Here is a 24,732-nt window from a genome sequence, read left to right as displayed (position 1 = left end):
ATGGAAATGATTTCTGAAAAAAAGAAAAAAATAACAAACAATTTTCACGATGTCATAAGTAAAATTCGATCCATTCTTTCACGATTTTCTTAAAAAATTTCTTGTTTTATTTTCGAATCTGTACGCATTTCTACTATCTATCCTATTCATGAAGAATAAGGTGTATTCTGAATAAAGTGAAAATATCGACAATCTGTTAATACGATAATACAAGTTCTCTGATCTTGTCTGATAATTAATTAATTATTCATTAACCGTTTCGTCTAAATAAAAAATATATTACTTATTCGATACATTGCTTGTTTTTTCATCCTTGTTCACAAATTATCATATTCTCGCAAAAATTTCTTTTATTTCGAATGTGTACGATAAAAATCAGTGGGATACGATAATATGTACGATAATTTTAAACACGCGGTACGATATTTTAGGCTTGTCGACCTGGCAACGCTGTTGAAACTACACCACTCGCATGAGGCTCGTGTTGACCAATGCTAGGGGGGGGTCATGTGCGGCGGGCGAAAATATAGTTTTGAAAAACCATTGTATTGAAATGATTTCTGTAATCAGTGTGAAAAAGAGAATTTTAGAAATAAATGATGAATTTCGAATATATAAAAGGTGTCTAGATATTCATAGTTTTTAGAATGGAGTATCCGATACTCCAATTTCAGTAGAATATCTGACACTCTTCCTAGGATTTATACTTTTTGCACATCTCTACTCAGTTGAAACCTACGTAAATAATGATCCAAATTACAATACTAGGAATATCTGAACAAGTCTGAAAAAAAGTCGAATCAGTGCACGCATCATGGTTTCTAGGAATCTTAATTGCGACCTATCGGCGTCCTTGACAGCAAGCAGAACAGAACGAGTGCTCACTACTCGAGAACAAAAAATTCCCAAATGCAGTTATTGTGAAGAGATAAAGATAATTGTCCAAAAATGGAAATGGATGATATGGAAAGTAGATGGAATGTTGTTAGAACAAAAAAAATTTGTTTTGTTTGTTTCGAGAGAAATAATAAAAAAAATGTAGAAATTAGAAAATCTGTGGGAAGAATAGATGCAGATTTCTGAAAATTCTAATAAAACTTGATGAGTATCAACAACACAATAGTCCGATAAAATTGGGCTATTAAATTTTGATGCCATATCTGGTGAATAGTGGGTGATCTTAATAGTGTTGTATTATAAAAAAATGTAAATAAATATTATCAAGATAATGTTATATGACTGAGACAACGAATAAGATATATTACGTGAATTCGACAAGGTGCAAGCACAATGTCTCTAAAATGGCTTTCGAAATGACGTATGACCCCAAATCGAGCTGCACAATGCATACTTACCTGGCGTAGGGGTTACCGTGATCAACAAGGCGGTTCCCCCGGAGTGAGGCCCTTTCATTGCACTGCGATCGGGCTGACCTCTGCGATTATACCTAATGCGTATAACTCGGGCGCGTAATTTTTGGTAGTCGGGACTGCGTACGCGCTGTCCCGGATCATTTAATTAATGTGTTTCGTTTTGATTGATGCAAGATGCATTTGATGATTAGATTAGCGTCAAGTGGAAATATGAAAGAAAAAGGCTTCTTCAGTGAATATTTTGCGCATGCACATTATCCCATATTAAATTTTATATCGGAAAAATTAGACGATATTTATTCAAAATGTAAGCAATCTGAAGGCTCTATCGTATAGCGAAACAATTGCTATTTATGTACATGTTAAAAAAGTGGAGAATAAATTGCATTTGATATTACGAAAGATTGTAAACAGATTGATATTTAATTCTAATTGAACAAAAATCTGAAGGAACAACAAAGCTGTCTGGTGTAGGAATGGTTTACTTAGAAGTCCGCACTCAAATATCACTTAACAATTTCCGATCTGTAGGATGATTCATACACGAATATCTACTCAGTTTGAAGAGCTAGATATATCACATACATTTTAATAATTAGATAATTTCTAGTTTCAAATTCAGGTGGAATTGCCATCTGAAGTCGTTTTTATTTCCAAACGTTAACCGTTCACGATTAGAATTTTTATGCTAAACATATACCTAGTAATGCGTGTTAAAAGTATAATTTGTGTTGGCTTTCTGTCAAACACCTAAATACCGGAGTCATAAAATTCGGAAACTAGACATTTCAGCACTATATTACCTTTTATTATCACTAGAGGGCATTAACTACTCTTACCTGCATTATATTACTCAGAAGTACATAACATTGTTCAATGACTAGGTGCAAAAACTTGTAAACCGTATCGCTTCTCGGCCCTATGGCTAAGATCAAAGTGTAGTATCTGTTCTTATCAGCTTAATATCTGAAACGCCCCGCATGCGGGGCCAGTATATTAAACTGATTTTTGGAAATTGATGGCGGTTAGGGGCTTGCTCCACCGCCGTCGCGGGTTGGCCCGGTATTGCAGTACCTCCGGGATCGGCCCAATTTACTCAATTAATATTATTATTCACCTTTTTCAGACCCTCAGAATTTCATTCTATTACATATTGTAACACTTGCAACTATCAGTTTTCATCCCCATATCATCATAAACACGAAATTCTTCTGATAATTCTAGAAATGTAGACGAGGTTTGTTTATAACAAGATACCGAGTGACTCATAGTCCATACGTTGGTTGTAGTTGAGAGACGTCTTCAATGGACTAGTTTTCATTTTTTTGTTAAGGATTAATTCTAAAAATTTAAGTAAAATGAAACAAAAATATGGAAGAATCATTGAAATATCTCTAGAAATGAAAAAGTTATGGGACTTTGAAGTTGCGCTTGGAAGAATAATTTCATAGTACGCAGCGTCTAGTGTGTGACGTCACGCCACTTACACGAGGCGACTGCTATTCGCAGAGTGCTTACGAATTCATTGGTGTACAATCACTTGTGCCGTTCGTGTCGCGTAAAATCGCGTTGTCTCAGGAAAGACACCTATTTAGATCATTCAGAACCCTTACCGACAATATTGAAATCTTTAAATTCACACACAAAAAACAACATACTACACCACTGACATTGCGAACTATCTCCCTCATGTTTTAAAACATAAACAAGACGATATGACGCCCGTCAATATCAAGTCCACTTAGATAAAATTGATTCATACCGGATTTTATACGGGCAGTAAACATTTTTTCTCTTTTTACTCCTCACATAAATATGTTTTGCCATTGATAATGGATAGACTTCAACAACCAGCACTCAACTACAAACTGTTTATGGAACGTTTTTCAAATAAATCATCGTTATAAGCTGAACCATGATGAAGCAAACTCAAAAGTAGATACTTACTTGAAAAGTTTAACTCCTTTTATTTCAGCACTGACATAAGATGGATTTGAAGAAAAAAACTCCATCACTGCGAATATATCTATTTTAGGCAAATTTTCACTTTGTCCTTTCACGAAGCCTTCTTCCATTATGGTGACATATAAACAAAACTCGAGTTAAAACTACACTGTACAACTACACACGGCGCGAGAGCCTTGGCGCGGCTAAGTATTTAAACGTAATTTATGGTGTAGCGATCACAGGCAAGTGGCGTGACGTCAAAGACGAGTCGGAGACCAAAGACGTTCCGCGCTAAAATACGTAAATTTAAATAATCTATTTCTCAGTCATTTATTGATGGATTTTCAAAATTTTTTCACTGATTTATCAGTTTTGCTCTATATTTTAATTCTATCGTGTCAAATATAGTATTATCAACATCACTAAACTAGTCAATGCTTTTTGAGAATAATGAGCACCGAATTTGACGTTCAAGCGTTAACCGTTCACAATTAGAATTTTTATGCCAAACATGTACTGATGCGTATTAAAAGTATAATTTGGGTTGCCTTCCTACGAACACTAAACTACCTGAGTCATAAAATTCGGAAAGTAAACATTTCAGCACTGAATTACCTTTTATTATCACTAGAGGGCATTTACTACTCTTACCTGCACTATATTACTCAGAAGTACATACCATTGTTCAATGACTAGGTGCAAAAACTTGTAAACCGTATCGCTTCTCGGCCCTATGGCTAAGATCAAAGTGTAGTATCTGTTCTTATCAGCTTAATATCTGATACGCCCCGCATGCGGGGCCAGTATATTAAACTGATTTTTGGAAATTGATGGCGGTTAGGGGCTTGCTCCACCGCCGTCGCGGGTTGGCCCGGTATTGCAGTACCTCCGGGATCGGCCCACTTTATTAAATTAATATATGTAGTATCCAATACTTTCAAACTCATAGCCCAAACGTTGATTATAGTTGAAACAGCTCTACACTTACAGGATGACAACTTTTCTTTACAACATTTCACAAACACCAAATTCTTCTAAAAACTTTATTGATATAGTCGATGTCGGACACCTAACTCTTTTCCACAATATTCAATATCACTTACGGATAGAGGTGTAGATATGATGGCGTATGTTCATAAAGAAATGACCTGTAGACCTCTTAAGAAAAATTAATTCTTTCAACTCTAGCTAAAATTTAGTTCTTTCAACTCTAGCTGAAAATTAGTTCTTTCAACTCTAGCTATGCCTGGTTATTATGTCTTGGTTTCTGATGTTTTTTATCTTATTTAACAGATTTGTATTTAGTCATTTTTAACAGTATTCCTGATGATATATTCATTCGGACTCATAGGCCAATTTTTTTTTCCGAAGAAATTTTCCCTAAAGATGGCGCTACCATCTTTATATGTCTCTAAAATGCCTTTCGAAATGGCGTATAACCCCAAATCAAGCTGCACAATTCATACTTACCTGGCATAGGGGTTACCGTGATCATCAAGTTCCAAATTGACTCCACATTAACGTTCTTCATTTTCAAACCATCAGAAAATACCCCCGATATTCAGTAAGGCTTTACACCTTATAACTCAAGTTGAAACTCTTAAAAGTTCTTCACATTCCATGAGAAGTAATCTTGAAAGAAAGATTAATAACATAAAGCAGGTTTTTTTGTTTTATTTTCCTGCCAACATCAATAATAATTATTTTAAAAATTAAGACCTACTGATAAGTTAAACTCAATACATATATTAATTTTTGCAAGACTGTATGTCAAAAATATTATAAAAATAGGTTAACATTCATTTGTAGGAACTATTCATTGTACATTATAATAAAAAACTGTATTGTAAATAATCATTCTGTAAATATGTTAATAAAGATTCTTTGTATTGTATTGTATTGTATCAACAAGTTAGTGATTGTGGCACTGTGAAAGATTGTAAAGAGTGAGAGTACACTTGGTTTAAGCTAAGTTAGTGATTTTGACACTTTGAGTATAGTGAAAAAAATTGGTGTTAACATTAGAGAACAAATATTCCTCTAAAATGGGGACGCCCGAGTCTCCATCGGATTCTAAAAGAAAGAAAATAAGACTTATGGACATGAAAAATCCGAAGTTTACCCATCCAGGTTCTTCGAAGAGAACAATCGAAAACCTAGAAATGGATACGGACCTACCAAGTATCACACTTAAAAATAGATACAACGCTTTACCAGAGGAACAGCCAGTGGTTCCAGCCAACAAAACCAAGATACCACCTATAGTGGTTCATGGTACATTCGAATCCCATAATAATAATAATAAAAAGGATTCTGGAAGACTCGAAGTTCCACATCAAATATGGAAGAACAACATCCAACGTGTTTGTTGAAACCCAAGAAGATTTCAATAAACTGAAAACATATTTTGACCTGGAAGGCCTTGACTTCCATAGTTACACGAAAAAAAACGAGAAAACCCATGCCTTCGTCATACGAGGACTCAATGCAGATATAGACATTGAGGATCTTAAATCAGAATTAATAGAAGAATACGATATAAATGTAAAAAACATTTACAGAATGAAAGGAACGAAAAATCCTTCATACCTAACGATAACTGGCAACAACTCTAAAAAGCCTGAAGAAGAAAGTCAGAATCCTCAATTTTACGATAATTTCCTGGGAAAGGCATTATTCCACAAGGAAAATGATACAATGCCGAAGATGCCAAAGATGGGGACACGCCACGTCAAACTGCTACGCGGCAAAAAAATGTCTTAAATGTGCTGGCGATCATCTGTCGATGGATTGCACTATGGCAAAGACGGAACCACCGAAATGTGCCAACTGCGAAGGAGCCCATCCGGCAAACAGTACCGAATGCGTAGAATACACTAGAATACTAGAAAGAAAAAAAACCAGGCAGAACCAAGATGTAAGAAAACCATTGGAGCAGCCTAAAAAATATACTGCGGCCCCGATTCCTGAAAAAAATCCCTGGGAGGAGAGGAAGAAGGCACAAGAAGCAAAAAATGCCCAAAGAAAACGAGAAAGTCCTGACCACCCAACAGACGGCTTCAGTGTGTTCAGTGACATTAGAAGCGAATTCGATAAACTTAATAAGCATATCGATATCAACTCTTTCTTCGAAAAATTAAAAAAATTAAATCAAATGATGGAATCGTGCAAAAACGGCGGTGAAAAATTTACCGCCTTTTATAATTTTATCAAAGAACTTTGATGGCCAACAACAACTTAACAAGACTTAATCTAGCTACCTGGAACGCTGACGGTGTTCGAAATAAAAAACAAGAGATTTCCTATTTTCTAAAAAAGCATTGTATTCAAAATTTCCTCATTAATGAAACTAAATTAAAACCTTCCGATAACTTCCAAATTAAAGGCTTCCACGTAGTTAGAAAGGATCGTTTATATAACAAAGGCGGGGGAGTAGCAATACTGGTGAGTCATACAATTCCCTTCAAAACCCTACCTGACATCCAAAGCTCCATTGAAAATATTGGAATAGAAATTGCAAACGGTCCAAAAATTATGTCGGTACATTTTTTCCCACTACGATGGGCTAAACTTCATAAACAAAATAATCCACTACCAAAATTTCCAATAAAAATATTTCTCATAGCCCCCCTTTAAAAAAATGTTCGGAGGATGTTTTTAATGTAAACGTTAAAATAATTCTTCAGCAATATTTTACTGAGAAAATCAACCAAAAAGATGTAAAATTGTACCAACCGTAAGGACAAAACTATTGAAAGGGGCAAAAATTCATTATTTTCAACAAAAAAAAAATATCTCGAAAACGGTAAGACTTTATTAATGAGAATTTTTTCATAGCAGGTGGGTTATCCTTTGATCTACATTCTCCCTCGGTTTGACGTGGTCTTTACGGGACACCCTGTATATCATTTATATTGTGTATATAAGCAATATAAGATTTCTCTTCTAGTTGTACGTAATTATATGATGCCTAGAAACCTTGGTGTGTCTAGAGATGAGCGAGATACAGTGATTTCAAATCACGATGTGAAACGTGATCGTTACTTTATGATATCACTAAATTTCGGAAAAAAAGTTGTACGCTTATGTATTTGTTGTATTATTACATATTTATTTACTTATCAGGGTTCCAACCATTCAGATAGAAATTTTAAAAATGAAATAGTACATCGATTGTTTAATATGAATGGAAATGGAAACAATTGGCAACTACAACACAAAATCTAATTTGGTCTTCGAAACCTTTGATGAAAACCTTGTTATCACAGTGTCTTCGTCGCCATAAATGTCCCAGTGAATGTTCAGGAGGACTAAACTGAATCCGATGCAAATCTCGGAAAAGCCAGATAGAAAAAATTCCCAGAAATATTTGCACAAACAACAAAGGGTAATATAACATCATCAAACATTCAAACGAGCCGATAGTTACAGCCGACAGCCGTAATTACTTCTGCAATTTCAGTTTTGAAACACGAAACATACAGGGTGGCCACTTTTTCAATGGGATTGTATTGGTAACTTTTAAACCATAAATAAGAGTTAGAAGGTCGGTCAAATGGAGAAAAAGTTGCATGCATAGAAGCATTATCAAGCAGTTCAAACAAATCGAGATTATCAGGGCCGGTTATTGAGATATCATAAGAAAAGTAAATTCTGTCTTTTTGATTTTTCTTTTTTTCCCACTTCATTTAAAATATTATCAAAAAATGTTACAGGAATTTTTTATTCGACAGTAAATTGTTCTCAATTTGACGTAATCAGATTTCGTATTCAACGTTTCGTGCTCTCTGGGCCACCCTCAACCCCTTTTTTTTCAATACGGACCTGTATATTTTAAGACACTTATCGAAATAACTTTTAACGCGATATATCATACAATGTCATTCAAAGTCCATTTTCAGGTGATTTTGACCCTTATCCAATTTTCTTTGGGTCGGATCTGTAGTGAATGCAATTTATCAAAAACTGCTGTTAATAAAATAGTCAAGAGACGCGAATACAATGATTTTAAATTTGAATACCAAGCCTTGCAAAACTTATATCATAATGATATCAAAATAAAGTTCGATTCTGTAATTTGTTTCAACGGAACAAATGACAAATCCAACAATAGTGATTTCTCGCGAGATTGAGAATGTATTGGAAAGTATTCAAGAAGACAAAATTAGCAAATGTATAAGAAGTATGGGTTCCAGAACCGTTAAGTGCATTTTACAAAATGGTGGACATTTCGAACACTTACTCCATTCATATTCATTTACTTTCGAATAATCATTCGATTTTTCTTTCATTAAATGATAATTCGTTTAATTATTATGAATTGAAATATGTAAATAATTATTACTTGTGTCTTGATTTGATTCTGATATGTTCCATTTAGTTCAAGATGAGTAAGATGATTTTCTAATCGAAATGTATTGCATGTTGTTAATTAAACTAAAGGTACCTAAATGTAATACAGATCCGACCCTAAGAAATTTGGATAAGGGTCAAAATCACCTGAAAATCAACTTTGAATGACATTGATGATAAAAGTTATTTCGAAAAGTGTCATAAAATATACAGGTCCGTATTGAAAAAAATGAGGTTGAGGGTGGCCCAGAGAGCACGAAACATTGGATACGAAATCTGATTACGTCAAATTGAGAACAATTTACTGTCGAACAAAAAATTCCTGTAACATTTTTTGATAATATTTGAAATAAAGTAAAAAAAAAGAAAAATCAAAATGACACAATTTACTTTTCTTATGATATCTCAATAACCGGCCCTGATAATCTCGATTTGTTTGAACTGCTTGATAATGCTTCTATGCATGCAACTTTTTCTCCATTTGACCGACCTTCTAACTCTTATTAACTATTATTATGGTTTAAAAGTTACCAATACAATCCCATTGAAAAAGTGGCCACCCTGTATACTTGTTCTTTTTCCGATTCAAATCTCGGAAAAAACTTCAGATGAAAAAAATTCCAGAAGAATTTGTCCTTTCTGGTCTACAAATAACAGCCACAACAATGGTAAAAAAATCATCAAACATTCAAACGTGTTGACAGTAACAGTTACAAGTACAGCCGAAATTATATCAGCAATTTCAGTTGAAACAAGTTCTTTAGGAATGAGGATTGTAAACCTATTGCTACGAGCTATTCATTCATTTTTATGTTACCCGTATTTGTATTCTTATCTTTTTCGAAGATTGGAACTTGTTCAGATATTAATTCTTCGAAAAAATTTGTTCATGACGTTGCACGTTTGTGTAGCAATTAGGCAATTTCTGTAGACTTCGACGGAAAAAATGTGAATTTTGTAATTTACAGCTAATATTGTTATAAATTCCATTTCGTAACTTCTCTGCTTGGAATGCATATTGAGTGTTAGGTGGTTTCATTTTGAAGGGGGTCATGACCCCCTTGACGCCCCTCCCCTGGGACCGCGCATGATAACTGTATTCTGTTTTTTATTGAATGCATTGATGGTGTCGGTTATGATTCTTGCTGATTGGTGGTTTGAACTGTGCTTTTCTTTGAATCGAAACGGAAATTGGTCTCGCATTTCAAACCTCTAAAGCGTTTTTAGATATTAAAAAAACTTTTTCTGTAAGTTTATCCAACATCGGCAACAAACTGATAGGCCTCTAGCTAAAGGGCGAGTGTTTGTCTTTACCTGTTTTATAAATAGGTATCACCAGAGAGGTTTTCCATATTTTGTGCCAATATATCACTTTATAGTCACTATATAGGTCAATTATAACAAAGCTTTTTTACAATTTTTGTTTTTATTTATTTTTTGTTGGCGATGTCATCGAGTCCTGAGGATTCATTGGGTGGGAGGATTTTGATTATTTCTTGTAGATTTGAGGGATTTGTTAGGTATTTTCTGGATTCGGTTGTAACGTTACAATTGCCGATGAGGCTCTAAAATTGATTTCTAGTGGTGGCTTGGCTTATTAGGCAACAAAACTCCTACCCTGGTTTTCACAAATTTAATGAGAAAAAATATACAAAGATCGATCCTTTTCACTCTAAACAAATGATATTGAAATAAAAACTTGACTTAAATCAGTTTTTAATGAATTACTACCGGTGTGAAGTTATCCACATCCACAAGTCACTCCGAGCCAAAAGTAGGGTCCAAGCAAAAAATGGTATATTTATGATTTTCAATATGAAAGTGGATAGTAATTTATTATTTGACTCAAGCAATACAAACTTTTCATATTTTTTTCTATTATTGAACATTTTTTAGCAATTCAGAGGGTTGTTAATGTTGTTATAGGGGCCGTTTCTAGTTAAAAATTCATAACTTTTTTGTTTGAAATAGTACCGTGTTCTGCTTTTAGTATGTGGTGAACAGAGGAAAACTGAATCCAATGGCATTCTCCATATAGTTTGTCAGGCCTCGGGAGGGGGGGGGGAGCTGCGATTTTGGGGGTAATTTTCCACTAAGAAATTCATAACTTTTTTGTTTGAAATAGTTCTGCTTTTAGTATGTGGTCCCTTTCTGAGTATTATTAGGGCTCTTGGACTTACTGACTCATCACAGTATATCGTCTGATATTCTTTGTTTGGTAGGCCTCTTACTTGGCCTCTATTGATCCCCAGGGCTCTTGAACCAGCCCTATATCAACATGCCTTCTAAATGTTCTTCAGCATAAGGCTCTAGAAGCTGCCTTCGAGTGCTGGAGGTTTATCTGAAGGCATGTCAGACATCTGCCCCTTATGAGGTTGGATGTCCGCTAGGCTTTTCGAAAGGGACCGCAGGTTTTTCTCCGTCGGACCCCTCCTTATTACGCCTGGAGGCTTCACCTTGTTTACCTCCTCAGTCTGTGAAGTATGATCTTCAGAATGGTTTTGACACCGAATTCGGTGCAAGTGTGCCCAACTGAAGATGGGAGATTACGAGTATTTGAAGCTACTTGAAGAAGCAAGTTATTATTTTCCGAGTATTATATTTTCACGAGTTCCATCTATCCGAAATACCGAATAACATTTTAATCCACTTATTTATAGATTTCTCTTGACATATAAAAAAAAACCGACGTTTCCGCTAGATGTAGCGCTATCGTGGCATGCTTCATTATTTATCGATTTATAACTGGTTCACATAAACATAATTTCGAATGACTTTTCCAAATATTCAGTTCAGTTTTCTCATCTTCATATAATCTTCATATAATTATGGAATCGGCACATAAGAAAGAATGCGTAACCTAGCAACTGCAAGGGTATATTATGTTTTTAAGTCCCACCGTCTCGCCTCGAAGTAAAGTGCATCGAGTGCAAGTTCCTTCATTTTCTTTCTCGATATGTGGAAAAACCTAAGTTAGTTATAAGAGAGACTTTTCACTGAAATGTCATAATCTATAACTCTATTTTCTGTACAAATATCAATCTATAAAAGTATTAGTTCTTTAGCTCTATAGTTGTAACCAATAACTTCGAATTGAATAAAGATTCTTTTGAGAAAAATACCTTGAGAATAGGAGAATGATATATTATTATTACATATTATATTTTATCATAAACATCTGTATCTATTGATCGTTATTGTTCGCTCCCTAAGTTGAAAATAGAATTTCTCTAATTCTTTGGCTAATCCGTTCATTCTACCACATCTTGTAGGACAAAATCGAGCGAGATTACCTATTTCAGATTGACATTAATTTAATGGTTATATTTTATTATTATATGTCGGTTAGATACTGGGAACAGTGGGAACTCTTCTTCCACGGATTTATCTATTATCTGTCAAATTTGTGATACATAAAACTTTCCTGCCAACCCACACCCACATTATTCATCAAGAATCACTAAATGATAATTACGGAAGTGTTGCATTATTTTAATAAAAATTCAGTGATTTAGAGAAATATCTATTCCAGTTATTCCTCATCTGCGAAATTTCTTGGATAATAATGAATAAATGTTGAAATGTCTCTAGGTTTTTGCTTTAATAGTTTTGTTATTTCCGAGTTCAAGTATCAAGTCATTTGAAGGTTACATTTAGCGAAATATGTTATTGTAATGAATCAATATTGAAGATTAAGTTTTCAACGATGGCTGCTACATCTAGCGGTAATGCTAGTATTTGGACAAAATGTACGGAGAAATCTTCAATTGAAATTTCATTGATACAAGGTACTTCGAATAGATGGAACCCATATCGTTATAATACTCGGAAAAGAGGCTTTCTTTTCTGTAAGTAGCGTCTGAAATTTGTAAACGGTATCGCTTCTCGGCCCTATGGCTAAGATCAAAGTGTAGTATCTGTTCTTATCAGCTTAATATCTGATACGCCCCGCATGCGGGGCCAGTATATTAAACTGATTTTTGGAAATTGACGGCGGTTAGGGGCTTGCTCCACCGCCGTCGCGGGTTGGCCCGGTATTGCAGTACTTCCGGGATCGGCCCACTTTATATAATCAATGTCAATTAGTGATTTATGACGAGTTAATTATTAACACAGTCAAGGCTAAGGTTGTTACTTGTCGTTATGCAAACACTCATTTTATCTCGTAAAAATTAAAAGAATAATATTATGGTAAATTGCGTGTATTGAATAGAATTTCGAAACGAAATGAGCGCAAGTTTTTCCAACACATTTTTCACTGTAATTGTATAGCTTTCGAGCAAGAAAAATTTTATTTTCATTTTCCCGGTCGTGACTTTCCCCATTCTGGAAAGGGTCATAAATTGATCATACATATCAAATTAGTCCACAATGGTCATAAATTAGAATAACAAACAAAAAACTTAATAAAAAACAACTGCTGAAAACTACACTTCGATTTTGGTTGAAAATCGGTTAATGCCGAGTTCATAAAATTTGTCCTTGTTTGAATTGATGAAATGGAAACTTGAGTTTTTCAATTGACGCGAATCGTTAATACTTAAATCTTAAATATACAGGCTGTGACATTTAACTTGCGTCGTGAATTATCTCAAAAACTATGTACTTGATGTACTTAATGTTTCAAATTAGCATTCTTTTATAACCTTGACTTTGATTTATTTCAAGGTCAACTTGACTTTTTTGAATGAAAGGTTATATTTTTGGCGCAGATTCTTATTCCTCATAAGAAAAGAGTATTTTTATATTTATAATAACTATATTTCATTTAAACAGTTGGGAAGAAATTAAAAATAATTTTGATGATCATCATTTTTTTTTATTAATTTCATATATTTTCAGTAACTGTTTGAAATGATGACCTTGGACTTCGATCCATTTATCAATTCTTCTAATAAATGATACATCGATGATATATCGATTCAAAGTTTCTGCATCGATATTCCTTCCTTCACTTAGGAACATTTTACGATGTATTAATGAATTATTCTGGGTTACCCCTTTTTTCAGAGTTTCATCTTTTGAAATTACTAATTCGGAAGATTTTCATTATTGTTGGTTCAGATATAGAATTTGGAATTATTAGTGCTGTAGTATAGAGGAGAATAATATATTTGACACTTTTTATACGATAAAAATTTACAGATAATTCATTTCGATTACTACATTATACTGTTATAGTCTAAGGGTATAACCTACCCCAGTTTTTGTTATAGAAAATAGCAGATCGATTACGAAATAGTTCAATTCGCATTTGTTGCCTAGCAACCAGTGCAAAATGTAGTTCATTATTATGATGTCGTAGAAAAAACTCTTTTACCGTCATCTTTACAATTTATGTCGAAATCGAAGTAGAACCATAGATTTCTGTGGTTAGTTAAATATTCAGTGTTGAACAGGTGCACCGATAGATAGCGCCACCTACTGTATGTTACTGAAAAGAGTAGTTCTGAATCGGGGAAAAGCACGTTAAAAGCTGCACAATTCATACTTACCTGGCGTAGGGGTTACCGTGATCAACAAGGCCCTCAAGACAAATTAGATTCGGATATTTTAAATGCAAAAATCAAAAGAGAAATGAAAATTTTCAAAAATCAAAAATGGGACAACAATTTAAAAAAGCTGAAACCAACTGATGGTTCTTTGTGGAAAATGTCAAAACTTCTGAGAAAAACACCTAATGAAATTCCTACCCTTACACATAATTCAACTGACTACGTTACCGACGAACAAAAATCTGAATTACTGGCCACGACCTTTGAAGAAATTCATGACATAGGTCACGTGGATAGTGATTCAGATCGCGCAATCATATCGACTGTCTCTGAATTCCTAACCCTAACACCTGATAGAAGTGAAATTAATAAATACTTGACTAACCCCACAGAAATAAACAACATTATCAGAACTCTCCGCCCTAACAAAGCCCCGGGACTAGACGACATCGACAACAAAATGATCAAAAATTTAACAAAAAAATCCATTGTACAGTTAACATATATCATAAACTCCATGATCAGGCTTAATCATTGGCCTAATAAATGGAAAACTGCACTTATAATACCAATTGGTAAAAACGGAAAGGAAAAACACCGTCCAACCAACTATAGACCGATCAGTTTATTGTCGACCGTGAGCAAATTAACCGAGAAGGTAATATTGAGAATCCTTACCCAAACTCTAAGAAAATCAGAATTACATGACCCGTTTCAATTTGGATTCAAAACAAAACATAATTCTACCCACCAACTTACTAGAATAATTACTGACACCATTAAAGCTTTCAATAAAAATCAAACAACTGCAATGCTTTTGCTAGATATTGAAAAAGCGTTCGACAGAGTTTGGGTTCACGGCTTACTTTACAAAATGATCAAATTAAAACTACCAATTTTTATAATCAAATTAATTAGCTCATATCTAACGAATAGAACATTTAAGGTCAAACTCGATAATTCCTTCTCCAAAGAAAAATCGATTAAAGCGGGCGTACCACAAGGTTCGGTGCTTGGACCTAAACTTTTCAATATTTTTATACACGATCTACCAGATTTCCCCAATACCAAAAAGGCACTGTTTGCGGACGACACCGCGATATACGCTCATTCTTTTAGCGCCATCGCAGCAACCCGACTAATTCAATACCACCTAAACATTCTCATGAATTACTATGAAACCTGGAAAATTCGTGTAAACGAAAAGAAAACAGAAATGATTATCTTTAGTCGAAAAACAAATGATACGAAACTAGTGGTTCCTCTCAAGATAAACAAACAACCAGTAACTCAAAAGCACACAGTAAAGTACCTAGGAATGGAGCTAGATTCTAGGCTCAACTTCAAAAAATATATTGAGAAAATTATGGGAAAAGCATATGGCGCAAAGAAATCTCTCTATCCCTTGCTACGCAAAAACAGTAAATTAAATTTCCAAAATAAAAAACTTATATACACAACACTAATTCGACCTCTAATGACATACGCCGCACCAGCGTGGTGTCACTTGAAACCACGACCTATGAGCCCTCTACAAAAATTTCAAAACAAAATTCTCAGACTCATTTTAAATAAAAACATTTTCACCAGAATCTCTGAACTGCATGACTCATCAGAAATCGAAATGGTAAAGGACCATATTAACAATATATCGACGAAATTTTACGAAAAAAAACAGTTATGTAAGCGATCCTGTAAATGAAATAACCGCAACACGATTCAATAACAAGAATCAAAATGACAAGCATGTGCTCCCTTACGAACACCTTGCCATATTCAATAAGGTATTTATACCTTATGAACAAAATTGACTCCACATTAACGTTCTACATTTTCAAATCATCAGAATACCCCCGATAATCAATAAGGTTACACCTTATAACTCAAGCTGAACCCATTAAAAGTTCTTCACATTCCATGAGAAGGCAATCTTGAAAGAAAGATTAATAATATAAAGCAGGTTTTTTTGTTTTATTTTCCTGCCAACATCAATAATAATTATTTTAAAATTAAGACCAATTGATAAGTTCAACTCAATATATTTATTTTTGCAAGACTGTATGTCAAAAATATTATAAAAATAGGTTAACATTCATTTGTAGGAACTATTCATTGTACATTATAATAAAAAACTGTATTGTAAATAATCATTCTGTAAATATGTTAATAAAGATTCTTTGTATTGTATTGTATTGTGATCAACAAGTTAGTGATTGTGGCACTCTGAAAGATTGTAAGTAGTGAGAGTACACTTGGTTAAGTTAGTGATTTTGACACTTTGGGTTTAGTGAAAAATTTGGTGTTGTGTACGTAGTAATAAATTGCGGTGGAACTGCTTAAATTCTTTATTGAAAGAAATATGAAAATGTATATCACTGAACATATGCGTTCTATCTTCATACGAGAATTGAATTGATCAAGACGGAAATCTCCCAGACCACACATAACTTGCGCACTAACAACATATGCGCCTAAGAAAACCCCGGGAAATACAAACAATTTAAATACACGATACAACATTCCTCCCTCTGTAGGAGTTAAGTACAATTTTCAATTCCCAATCGTGAGGGTGCTTTACGCAATCGTGTAGATCTCCTTAGGGTACAAGCGTCATCTGGAATTTCTGGTTTTAGTGGTACACCATCTGGTTTAATTTCTTTATTTTGGACAACATTTCCGTCCAAAGTATTTTGCTTTTCAGCAACATAATCATTGTCATTATTTTTCGCTGAAGGCAATATCGTAGGAAGCTCAATAAATGTGTTAGATGGTGTGTTGCTAATTTTCAAAGGTGTGTCCTCACCCATGGAACGCATTTGATCGACATGGCGCTTCCAAACTCGAGAATCATCCAATTCGATTAAATAAATTAAACTTCCCAACTTCTTTCTCACAGTACCAAACTGCCATTTATCGAACCCCAGGTATTCCCTAACCATGACTCTTTCCCCCTCTCTGAAAACTCTAAAATCAGTATTTTTAGAAATATTTAGTCCGTATTTTTTTGGAGGCAAAATTAAATCAAGTCTTGTTCGAATATCCCTACCAAACATAAGATAAGAAGGACTCACTCCGGTAATGGTGTGAGGCATTTTTCGGTAATTAATAAGAAATTTAGACAAATTCAATTCGATGTCTCTCTCATTTTGTCCCAGAGTTTTTAAAACACCCTTGAAAGACTGAACATATCGTTCTGCTAATCCATTTGTAGCAGGATGATATGGAGGTGAGAACTTGTGAAAAATTCCATTCTCTCTCAAAAAATTCTTGAATTCAAAGGACGTAAAAGTGGGTCCATTATCGCTAACTAAGACAGCTGGTAGACCAAAAGTACTGAAAATTTTTCGAAGTAGAGGTATTGTAGTATGAACTGTCATATTTTTGACAACATGTATTTCCGGCCAACGAGTATATGAATCAACTAAAATAAAAAAGTAACGATTCATGAAAGGTCCGGCAAAGTCAATATGTACTCTTTCGAATGGTTTACTTGTCTTTTCCCATGGATGAAATGGAAATTTAGCGGGATTATTTTTAAATTTATTACATTCAGAACAGTTTTTAATTTTATTTTCAATATCGACTGATATTCCAGGCCACCAACAGTAACCTCTAGCCAATTGTTTCGTCTTAATTATACCAGAATGTGTTGAGTGAAGCTCATTCAAAATTTTTGGACGTAAAGATTGTGGTATAACAACTGTTTGTCCACGGAACAAGCAGCCTTGCTGTAAGGAAAACTCAGATTGTTCGACATTGAAGCGATCCTTTTTGGATACTTGTTTACCTAGGCGTAAAGATTTTATTAATTTGGAAAAACTGCGCTCTTTCGAAGACTCAATTCGTAATTCTTCGAAAGTGACAGGTAAATTTTGTATTTGATATATTTCAAATGCATCAGATTCATCGTACATATTAATTTGCTTCGAGTTTGTAGGTAATCTGGACATAGCGTCCGCATTTGAATGTTCTTTTGAATTTTTGTATTTAATATCGTACTGAAATGTTTGCAAAAATAATGCATAATGTTGCATTCTTGTGGTAGACAAAGTTGGAAGATGTTTTGATGGTGAAAAAATTTGGATAAGAGGCTTATGATCTGTATACAGGGTGAAACGTCTACCATAAAGGTAATAAAAGAATTTCTTGACACCAAAAATAATGCTATATGCTTCTTTATCAATTTGTGAATATTTTTGTTGAACTGTCGATAAAACTTGTGAAGCGAATTGAATAGGTCTTTCAGTACCATCTGGATAAACATGTGAAAGTACTGCGCCAACCGCATAGGGACTGGCATCAGTAGCCAAAATTAATGTTAACTGAGGATCGAAATGAGCCAATACTCGATCGGAACTAATTTCTTTCTTGACAGTATCGAATGCTCTTTGGCATTTAATGTCCCATTTGAAATCTACACCTTCTTTTAATAAATTGTATATAGGGTATAATTTTGAACTAAGATTTTCTAAAAATCTTCCGTAATAATTGATTAAACCTGTAAAAGCCCTGACTTCAGTTTTATTAGTAGGTATTTTTGCGTTTTGGATTGCATCCATTTTCTTTTTCGCTTTATGTATGCCCGACCTATCTATAACATAGCCGCAATATTCTATTTTATCTTTCATAAATTCGCATTTTTCGTAATTAATTCTTATATTATGATCTGAAAGTCTGCATAAAACTTTTTCCAGTCTCTCGAAATGTGTATTATCATCAGGGGCTGTTATCTTGATGTCATCTAAAAATACTGAGACACCGGGTATATCTTTCAGCAAATTTTCTATCAGGCGTTGCCAAATAGCAGGCGCACTAGCAACCCCATACATTAATCGAGTACATTGAAAAAGTCCTTTAGGTGTACTTAATGTTAAAAATTTTTGATCATCCGGATGTACTTCTAATTGTAAATAGGCCTGTTGTAAATCTAATTTCGTGAACTTATCTCCCCCAGCCATAGTGGAAAATAAATTTTCGATGGAAGGTAGAGGATACTCATCTATAATGAGGTTTGGATTTAAGGTTATTTTGAAATCACCACAAATGCGAATTTTCCCATTAGCTTTTACAACCGGTACAATGGGTGTAGCCCACTCAGAACGCATGACTTTTACTAAAATTCCTTCCTTTTCTAAATTCAACAATTCTTCTTCCACTTTGGATTGTAAAGCGAATGGAATCTTTCTAGCTCTGATGAAAACAGGTGTTGCATTATTTTTCAATTTAAGACGAGCTTGAATATTAAGAATTTTACCCATTGATTTTTCCAAAACTATTGGGTATTTTTGTAAAATATTTTCAGGTGTATTCATAACGGAAATTTGATTAATATTTTGTAATTTAATGTTCAATTGACGTATCCACTCACGGCCTAAAATAGGTTTTCGATCGGTATTAACAATGTATAAATTCAAAATGTGAGTTTCAGTTTCATAAATGCAACCCACCCTTGAATAGCCCACAACATCTAACACTTTCTTGCAGTAAGTGACTAGTTTTAAATCAGTTTTTTTAATTTGTAAAGTAGGAAAGAAATTTTTGAACATAGAATAACTCATTATACTTACAGCAGCTCCACTGTCTACTTCAAAAATTAAAATTTTACCTTCAATTTTAATTTTGACCATAAATTTTTCCCTGTAATCGATATGTTCGGATTCAATAGAAAATAGTTCTTCAATTTGATTTGTACTTTCTGTATTTTTACTTTTGAAACAAACCATTCCCAGATGACCCTTGACCTTGCATTTGGAGCAAATAGTGGTAATGTGCTTGCATTTATTTGCAAAATGTGTGGGAGATCCGCACCTGTAACAATAATTTTTAAAATTAACATTTTTGGAATTATTTGATGAAGACTTTGCAAAAGCCCTTTTAGATGAAAATCGGTCATTATTGCCTTTTTCACACTTAACACTGTTTACACTTGCACTTGCCACATTGCTTCTGTGTAGTTGTGCCGCATCTCTTGCTGATGTTTCCATACTGATAGCTACTTCTAGAGCCCTCTCTATAGTCAGGTCCTTCATTTCCAACAAACGACTTTGAATATTTTGTGTTCTCAGGCCAAACACGAATTGATTTCTCAATGCTTTCTTAAGATAATCACCAAATTTGCAGGTCGTAGCTAAACGTTGCAAAGTAGTTAAGTATTGTTGAACACTTTCCCCTTCATTCTGTTTCCTTTGTAAGAATCGAAAGTTTTCTGCAATTTCTAATGGTTCAGGATTGTAATGTTGTTTCATTTCCTTAATTAGGTCATTGTATTCCATATTATTTGGATTTTCAGGTGATACTTTGTCGCAGAGAACATCGTAGGCATCAGGTCCCATGTAATGTAATAAGTATGCAGCCTTTTTCTCATTAGGAACCAGGAAAACTTCGAAGGCACTTTCCAAGCGCATTAACCAACGGTCGAATTTCTTTGAAACATCGTATGTTTCGATTGAAAACACTGTATGTATTGAATGTGTAGGAGCAGACATCTTGTTTGAACGTAATTGATGATTCTTATACGTGTCGGTGGTATTCTCTGTATTGTCCGTTGTTATTTACCGTAGATTCGTAGATCCTCGTCGCCAACTGTTGTGTACGTAGTAATAAATTGCGGTGGAACTGCTTAAATTCTTTATTGAAAGAAATATGAAAATGTATATCACTGAACATATGCGTTCTATCTTCATACGAGAATTGAATTGATCAAGACGGAAATCTCCCAGACCACACATAACTTGCGCACTAACAACATATGCGCCTAAGAAAACCCCGGGAAATACAAACAATTTAAATACACGATACAACATTTGGTGTTAACATTAGAGAACAAATATTCCTCTAAAATGGGGACGCCCGAGTCTCCATCGGATTCTAAAAGAAAGAAAATAAGACTCATGGACATGGAAAATCCGAAGTTTACCCATCCAGGTACTTCGAAGAGGACAATCGAAAACCTAGAAATGGATACGGACCTACCAAGCATAACACTAAAAAATAGATACAAGGCTTTACCAGAAGAACAGCCAGTGGTTCAAGCCAACAAAACCAAAATACCACCTATAGTGGTTCATGGAACATTCGAATCCCACACCGGAACGGTGAGGGTAATAAAAAGGATTCTGGAAGACTCGAAGTTCCACATCAAATATGGAAGAACAACATCCAACGTGTTTGTTGAAACCCAAGAAGATTTCAATAAACTGAAAACATATTTTGACCTGGAAGGCCTTGACTTCCATAGTTACACGAAAAAAAAAAGAGAAAACCCATGCCTTCGTCATACGAGGACTCAATGCAGATATAGACATTGATGAGGATCTTAAATCAGAATTAATAGAAGAATACGATATAAATGTAAAAAACTTTTACAGAATGAAAGGAACGAAAAATCCTTCATACCTAACGATAACTGACAACAAGGTTACTCTAAAAAGCCTGAAGAAGAAAGTCAGAATCCTCAATTATACGATAATTTCCTGGGAAAGGCATTATTCCACAAGGAAAATGATACAATGCCGAAGATGCAAAAGATGGGGATACGCCACGTCAAACTGCTACGCGGCAAAAAAATGTCTTAAATGTGCTGGCGATCATCTGTCGATGGAATGCACTAAGGCAACGACGGAACCACCGAAATGTGCCAACTGCGAAGGAGCCCATCCGGCAAACAGTACCGCATGCGAAGAATATATTAGAATATTAGAAAGAAAAAAAACCAGGCAGCACCAAGATGTCAGAAAACCATTGCAGCAGCCTAAAAAATATACTGCGGCCCCGATTCCTGAAAAAAATCCCTGGGAGGAGAGGAAGAAGGCACAAGAAGCAAAAAATGCCCAAAGAAAACAAGAAAGTCCTGACCACCCAACAGACGGCTTCGGTGTGTTCAGTGACATTAGAAGCGAATTCGATAAACTTAATAAGCATATCGATATCAACTCTTTCTTCGAAAAATTAAAAAAATTAAATCAAATGATGGAATCGTGCAAAAACGGCGGTGAAAAATTTACCGCCTTTTATAATTTTATCAACGAACTTTGATGGACAACAACAAATTAACAAGACTTAATCTAGCTACCTGGAACGCTGACGGAGTTCGAAATAAAAAACAAGAGATTTCCTATTTTCTAAAAAAGCATTGTATTCAAATTTTCCTCATTAATGCAACTAAATTAAAACCTTCCGATAACTTCCAAATTAAAGGCTTCCACGTAGTTAGAAAGGATCCTTTATATAACAAAGGCGGGGGAGTAACAATACTGGTGAGTCATACAATTCCCTTTGAAACTCTACCTGAGATTCAAAGCTCCATTGAAAATATTGGAATAGAAATTGCAAACGGTCCAAAAATTATGTCGGTACATTTTTTTTCCACTACGATGGGCTAAACTTCATGAACAAAATAATCCACTACCAAAATTTCCAATAAAAATATTTCTCATAGCCCCCCTTTAAAAAAATGTTCGGAGGATGTTTTTAATGTAAACGTTAAAATAATTCTTCAGCAATATTTTACTGAAAAAATCAACCAAAAAGATGTAAAATTGTACCAACCGTAAGGACAAAACTATTGAAAGGGGCAAAAATTCATTATTTTCAACAAAAAAAAATATCTCGAAAACGGTAAGACTTTTATAATGGGAATTTTGTCATAGCAGGTGGGTTATCCACATTATCTACATTCTCCCTCGGTTTGACGTGGTCTTTACGGGACACTCTGTATATCATTTATATTGTGTATATAAGCAATATAAGATTTCTCTTCTAGTTGTACGTGATTATGATGCCTAGAAATCTTGGTGTGTCTAGAGATGAGCGAGATACAGTGATTTCAAATCACTATGTGAAACGTGATCGTTACTTCATGATATCACTATATATACTATATATATACTATATATATACTATATATATATACTATATACTATAAAGCCTCTAATTTCGGAAAAAAGTTGTACGCTTATGTATTTGTTGTATTATTACATATTTATTTACTTATCAGGGTTCCAACCATTCAGAGGGAAATTTTAAAAATTAAATAGTACATCGATTGTTTAATATGAATGGAAATGGAAACAATTGGCAACTACAACACAAAATCTAATTTGGTCTTCGAAACCTTTGATGAAAACCTTGTTATCACAGTGTCTTCGTCTCCATAAATGTCCCAGTGAATGTTCAGGAGGACTAAACTGAATCCGATGCAAATCTCGGAAAAGCCAGATAGAAAAAATTCCCAGAAATATTTGCACAAACAACAAAGGGTAATATAACATCATCAAACATTCAAACGAGCCGATAGTTACAGCCGACAGCCGTAATTACTTCTGCAATTTCAGTTTTGAAACACGAAACATACAAAGTGGCCACTTTTTCAATGGTATTGTATTGGTAACTTTTAAACCATAAGAGTTAGAAGGTCGGTCAAATGGAGAAAAAGTTTCATGCATAGAAGCATTATCAAGCAGTTCAAACAAATCGAGATTATCAGGGCCGGTTATTGAGATATCATAAGAAAAGTAAATTCTGTCTTTTTGATTTTTCTTTTTTTCCCACTTTATTTAAAATATTATCAGAAAATGTTACACGAATTTTTTATTCGACAGTAAATTGTTCTCAATTTGACGTAATCAGATTTCGTATTCAACGTTTCGTGCTCTCTGGGCCACCCTCAACCCCTTTTTTTTCAATACGGACCTGTATATTTTATGACACTTTTCGAAATAACTTTTAACGCGATATATCATACAATGTCATTCAAAGTTGATTTTCAGGTGATTTTGACCCTTATCCAATTTTCTTTGGGTCGGATCTGTAGTGAATGCAATTTATCAAAAACTGCTGTTAATAAAATAGTCAAGAGACGCGAAAACAATGATTTTAAATTTGAATACCAAGCCTTGCAAAACTTATATCATAATGATATCAAAATAAAGTTCGATTCTGTAATTTGTTTCAACGGAACAAATGACAAATCCAACAATAGTGATTTCTCGCGAGATTGAGAATGTATTGGAAGGTATTCAAGAAGACAAAATTAGCAAATGTATAAGAAGTATGGGTTCCAGAACCGTTAAGTGCATTTTACAAAATGGTGGACATTTCGAACACTTACTCCATTCATATTCATTTACTTTCGAATAATCATTCGATTTTTCTTTCATTAAATGATAATTCGTTTAATTATTATGAATTGAAATATGTAAATAATTATTACTTGTGTCTTGATTTGATTCTGATATGTTCCATTTAGTTCGAGATGAGTAAGATGATTTTCTCATCGAAATGTATTGCATGTTGTTAATTAAACTAAAGGTACCTAAATGTAATACAGATCCGACCCTAAGAAATTTGGATAAGGGTCAAAATCACCTGAAAATCAATTTTGAATGACATTGTATGATATATCGTTGAATTCATCGTTGAAAGTTATTTCGAAAAGTGTCATAAAATATACAGGTCCGTATTGAAAAAAATGAGGTTGAGGGTGGCCCAGAGAGCACGAAACGTTGGATACGAAATCTGATTACGTCAAATTGAGAACAATTTACTGTCGAATAAAAAATTCCTGT

General features: G+C 34.2%; 1 protein-coding gene and 4 non-coding genes across 5 annotated transcripts; 4 read left to right on the top strand and 1 right to left on the bottom strand.

Moving 5' to 3' along the window:
- The first annotated feature begins 1,347 nt into the window (after nt 1-1,347).
- Nucleotides 1,348-1,509, top strand: LOC123679367. The gene has a single exon (XR_006747383.1). It is a non-coding gene; the product is annotated as a U1 spliceosomal RNA (small nuclear RNA).
- A 769-nt stretch (nt 1,510-2,278) lies between these two features.
- LOC123679378 lies at nt 2,279-2,469 on the top strand. Its single transcript, XR_006747392.1, has one exon. It is a non-coding gene; the product is annotated as a U2 spliceosomal RNA (small nuclear RNA).
- Nucleotides 2,470-4,037: 1,568 nt separating this feature from the next.
- LOC123679377 lies at nt 4,038-4,228 on the top strand. Its single transcript, XR_006747391.1, has one exon. It is a non-coding gene; the product is annotated as a U2 spliceosomal RNA (small nuclear RNA).
- Nucleotides 4,229-12,549: 8,321 nt separating this feature from the next.
- On the top strand, nt 12,550-12,740 carry LOC123679374. Its single transcript, XR_006747389.1, has one exon. It is a non-coding gene; the product is annotated as a U2 spliceosomal RNA (small nuclear RNA).
- Nucleotides 12,741-16,704: 3,964 nt separating this feature from the next.
- On the bottom strand, nt 16,705-20,571 carry LOC123677922 (uncharacterized protein K02A2.6-like). Its single transcript, XM_045614661.1, has 2 exons — nt 18,275-20,571; nt 16,705-17,500 (listed from the first exon to the last, which is right to left on the bottom strand). Exons 1-2 carry the CDS (start codon nt 20,569-20,571, stop codon nt 16,705-16,707), a joined length of 3,093 nt encoding a protein of 1,030 aa, XP_045470617.1.
- Nucleotides 20,572-24,732: the final 4,161 nt, after the last annotated feature.

Source organism: Harmonia axyridis, chromosome 4 (assembly GCF_914767665.1).
Source record: "Harmonia axyridis chromosome 4, icHarAxyr1.1, whole genome shotgun sequence".
NCBI classification, from domain to species: Eukaryota; Metazoa; Arthropoda; class Insecta; order Coleoptera; family Coccinellidae; genus Harmonia; species Harmonia axyridis.
This window is presented reverse-complemented; position numbering and strand designations above follow the sequence as displayed.

Excerpts from the sequence above, each read along its gene's own strand:
- LOC123677922 (XM_045614661.1), bottom strand. The coding sequence starts at position 20,571 with ATGCGCTTGGAAAGTGCCTTCGAAGTTTTCCTGGTTCCTAATGAGAAA. Across the intron at positions 17,501-18,274 it reads TATGGTAGACGTTTCACCCT|TACTTTTGGTCTACCAGCTG; the intron begins GTATACAGATCA and ends AAAAATTTTCAG.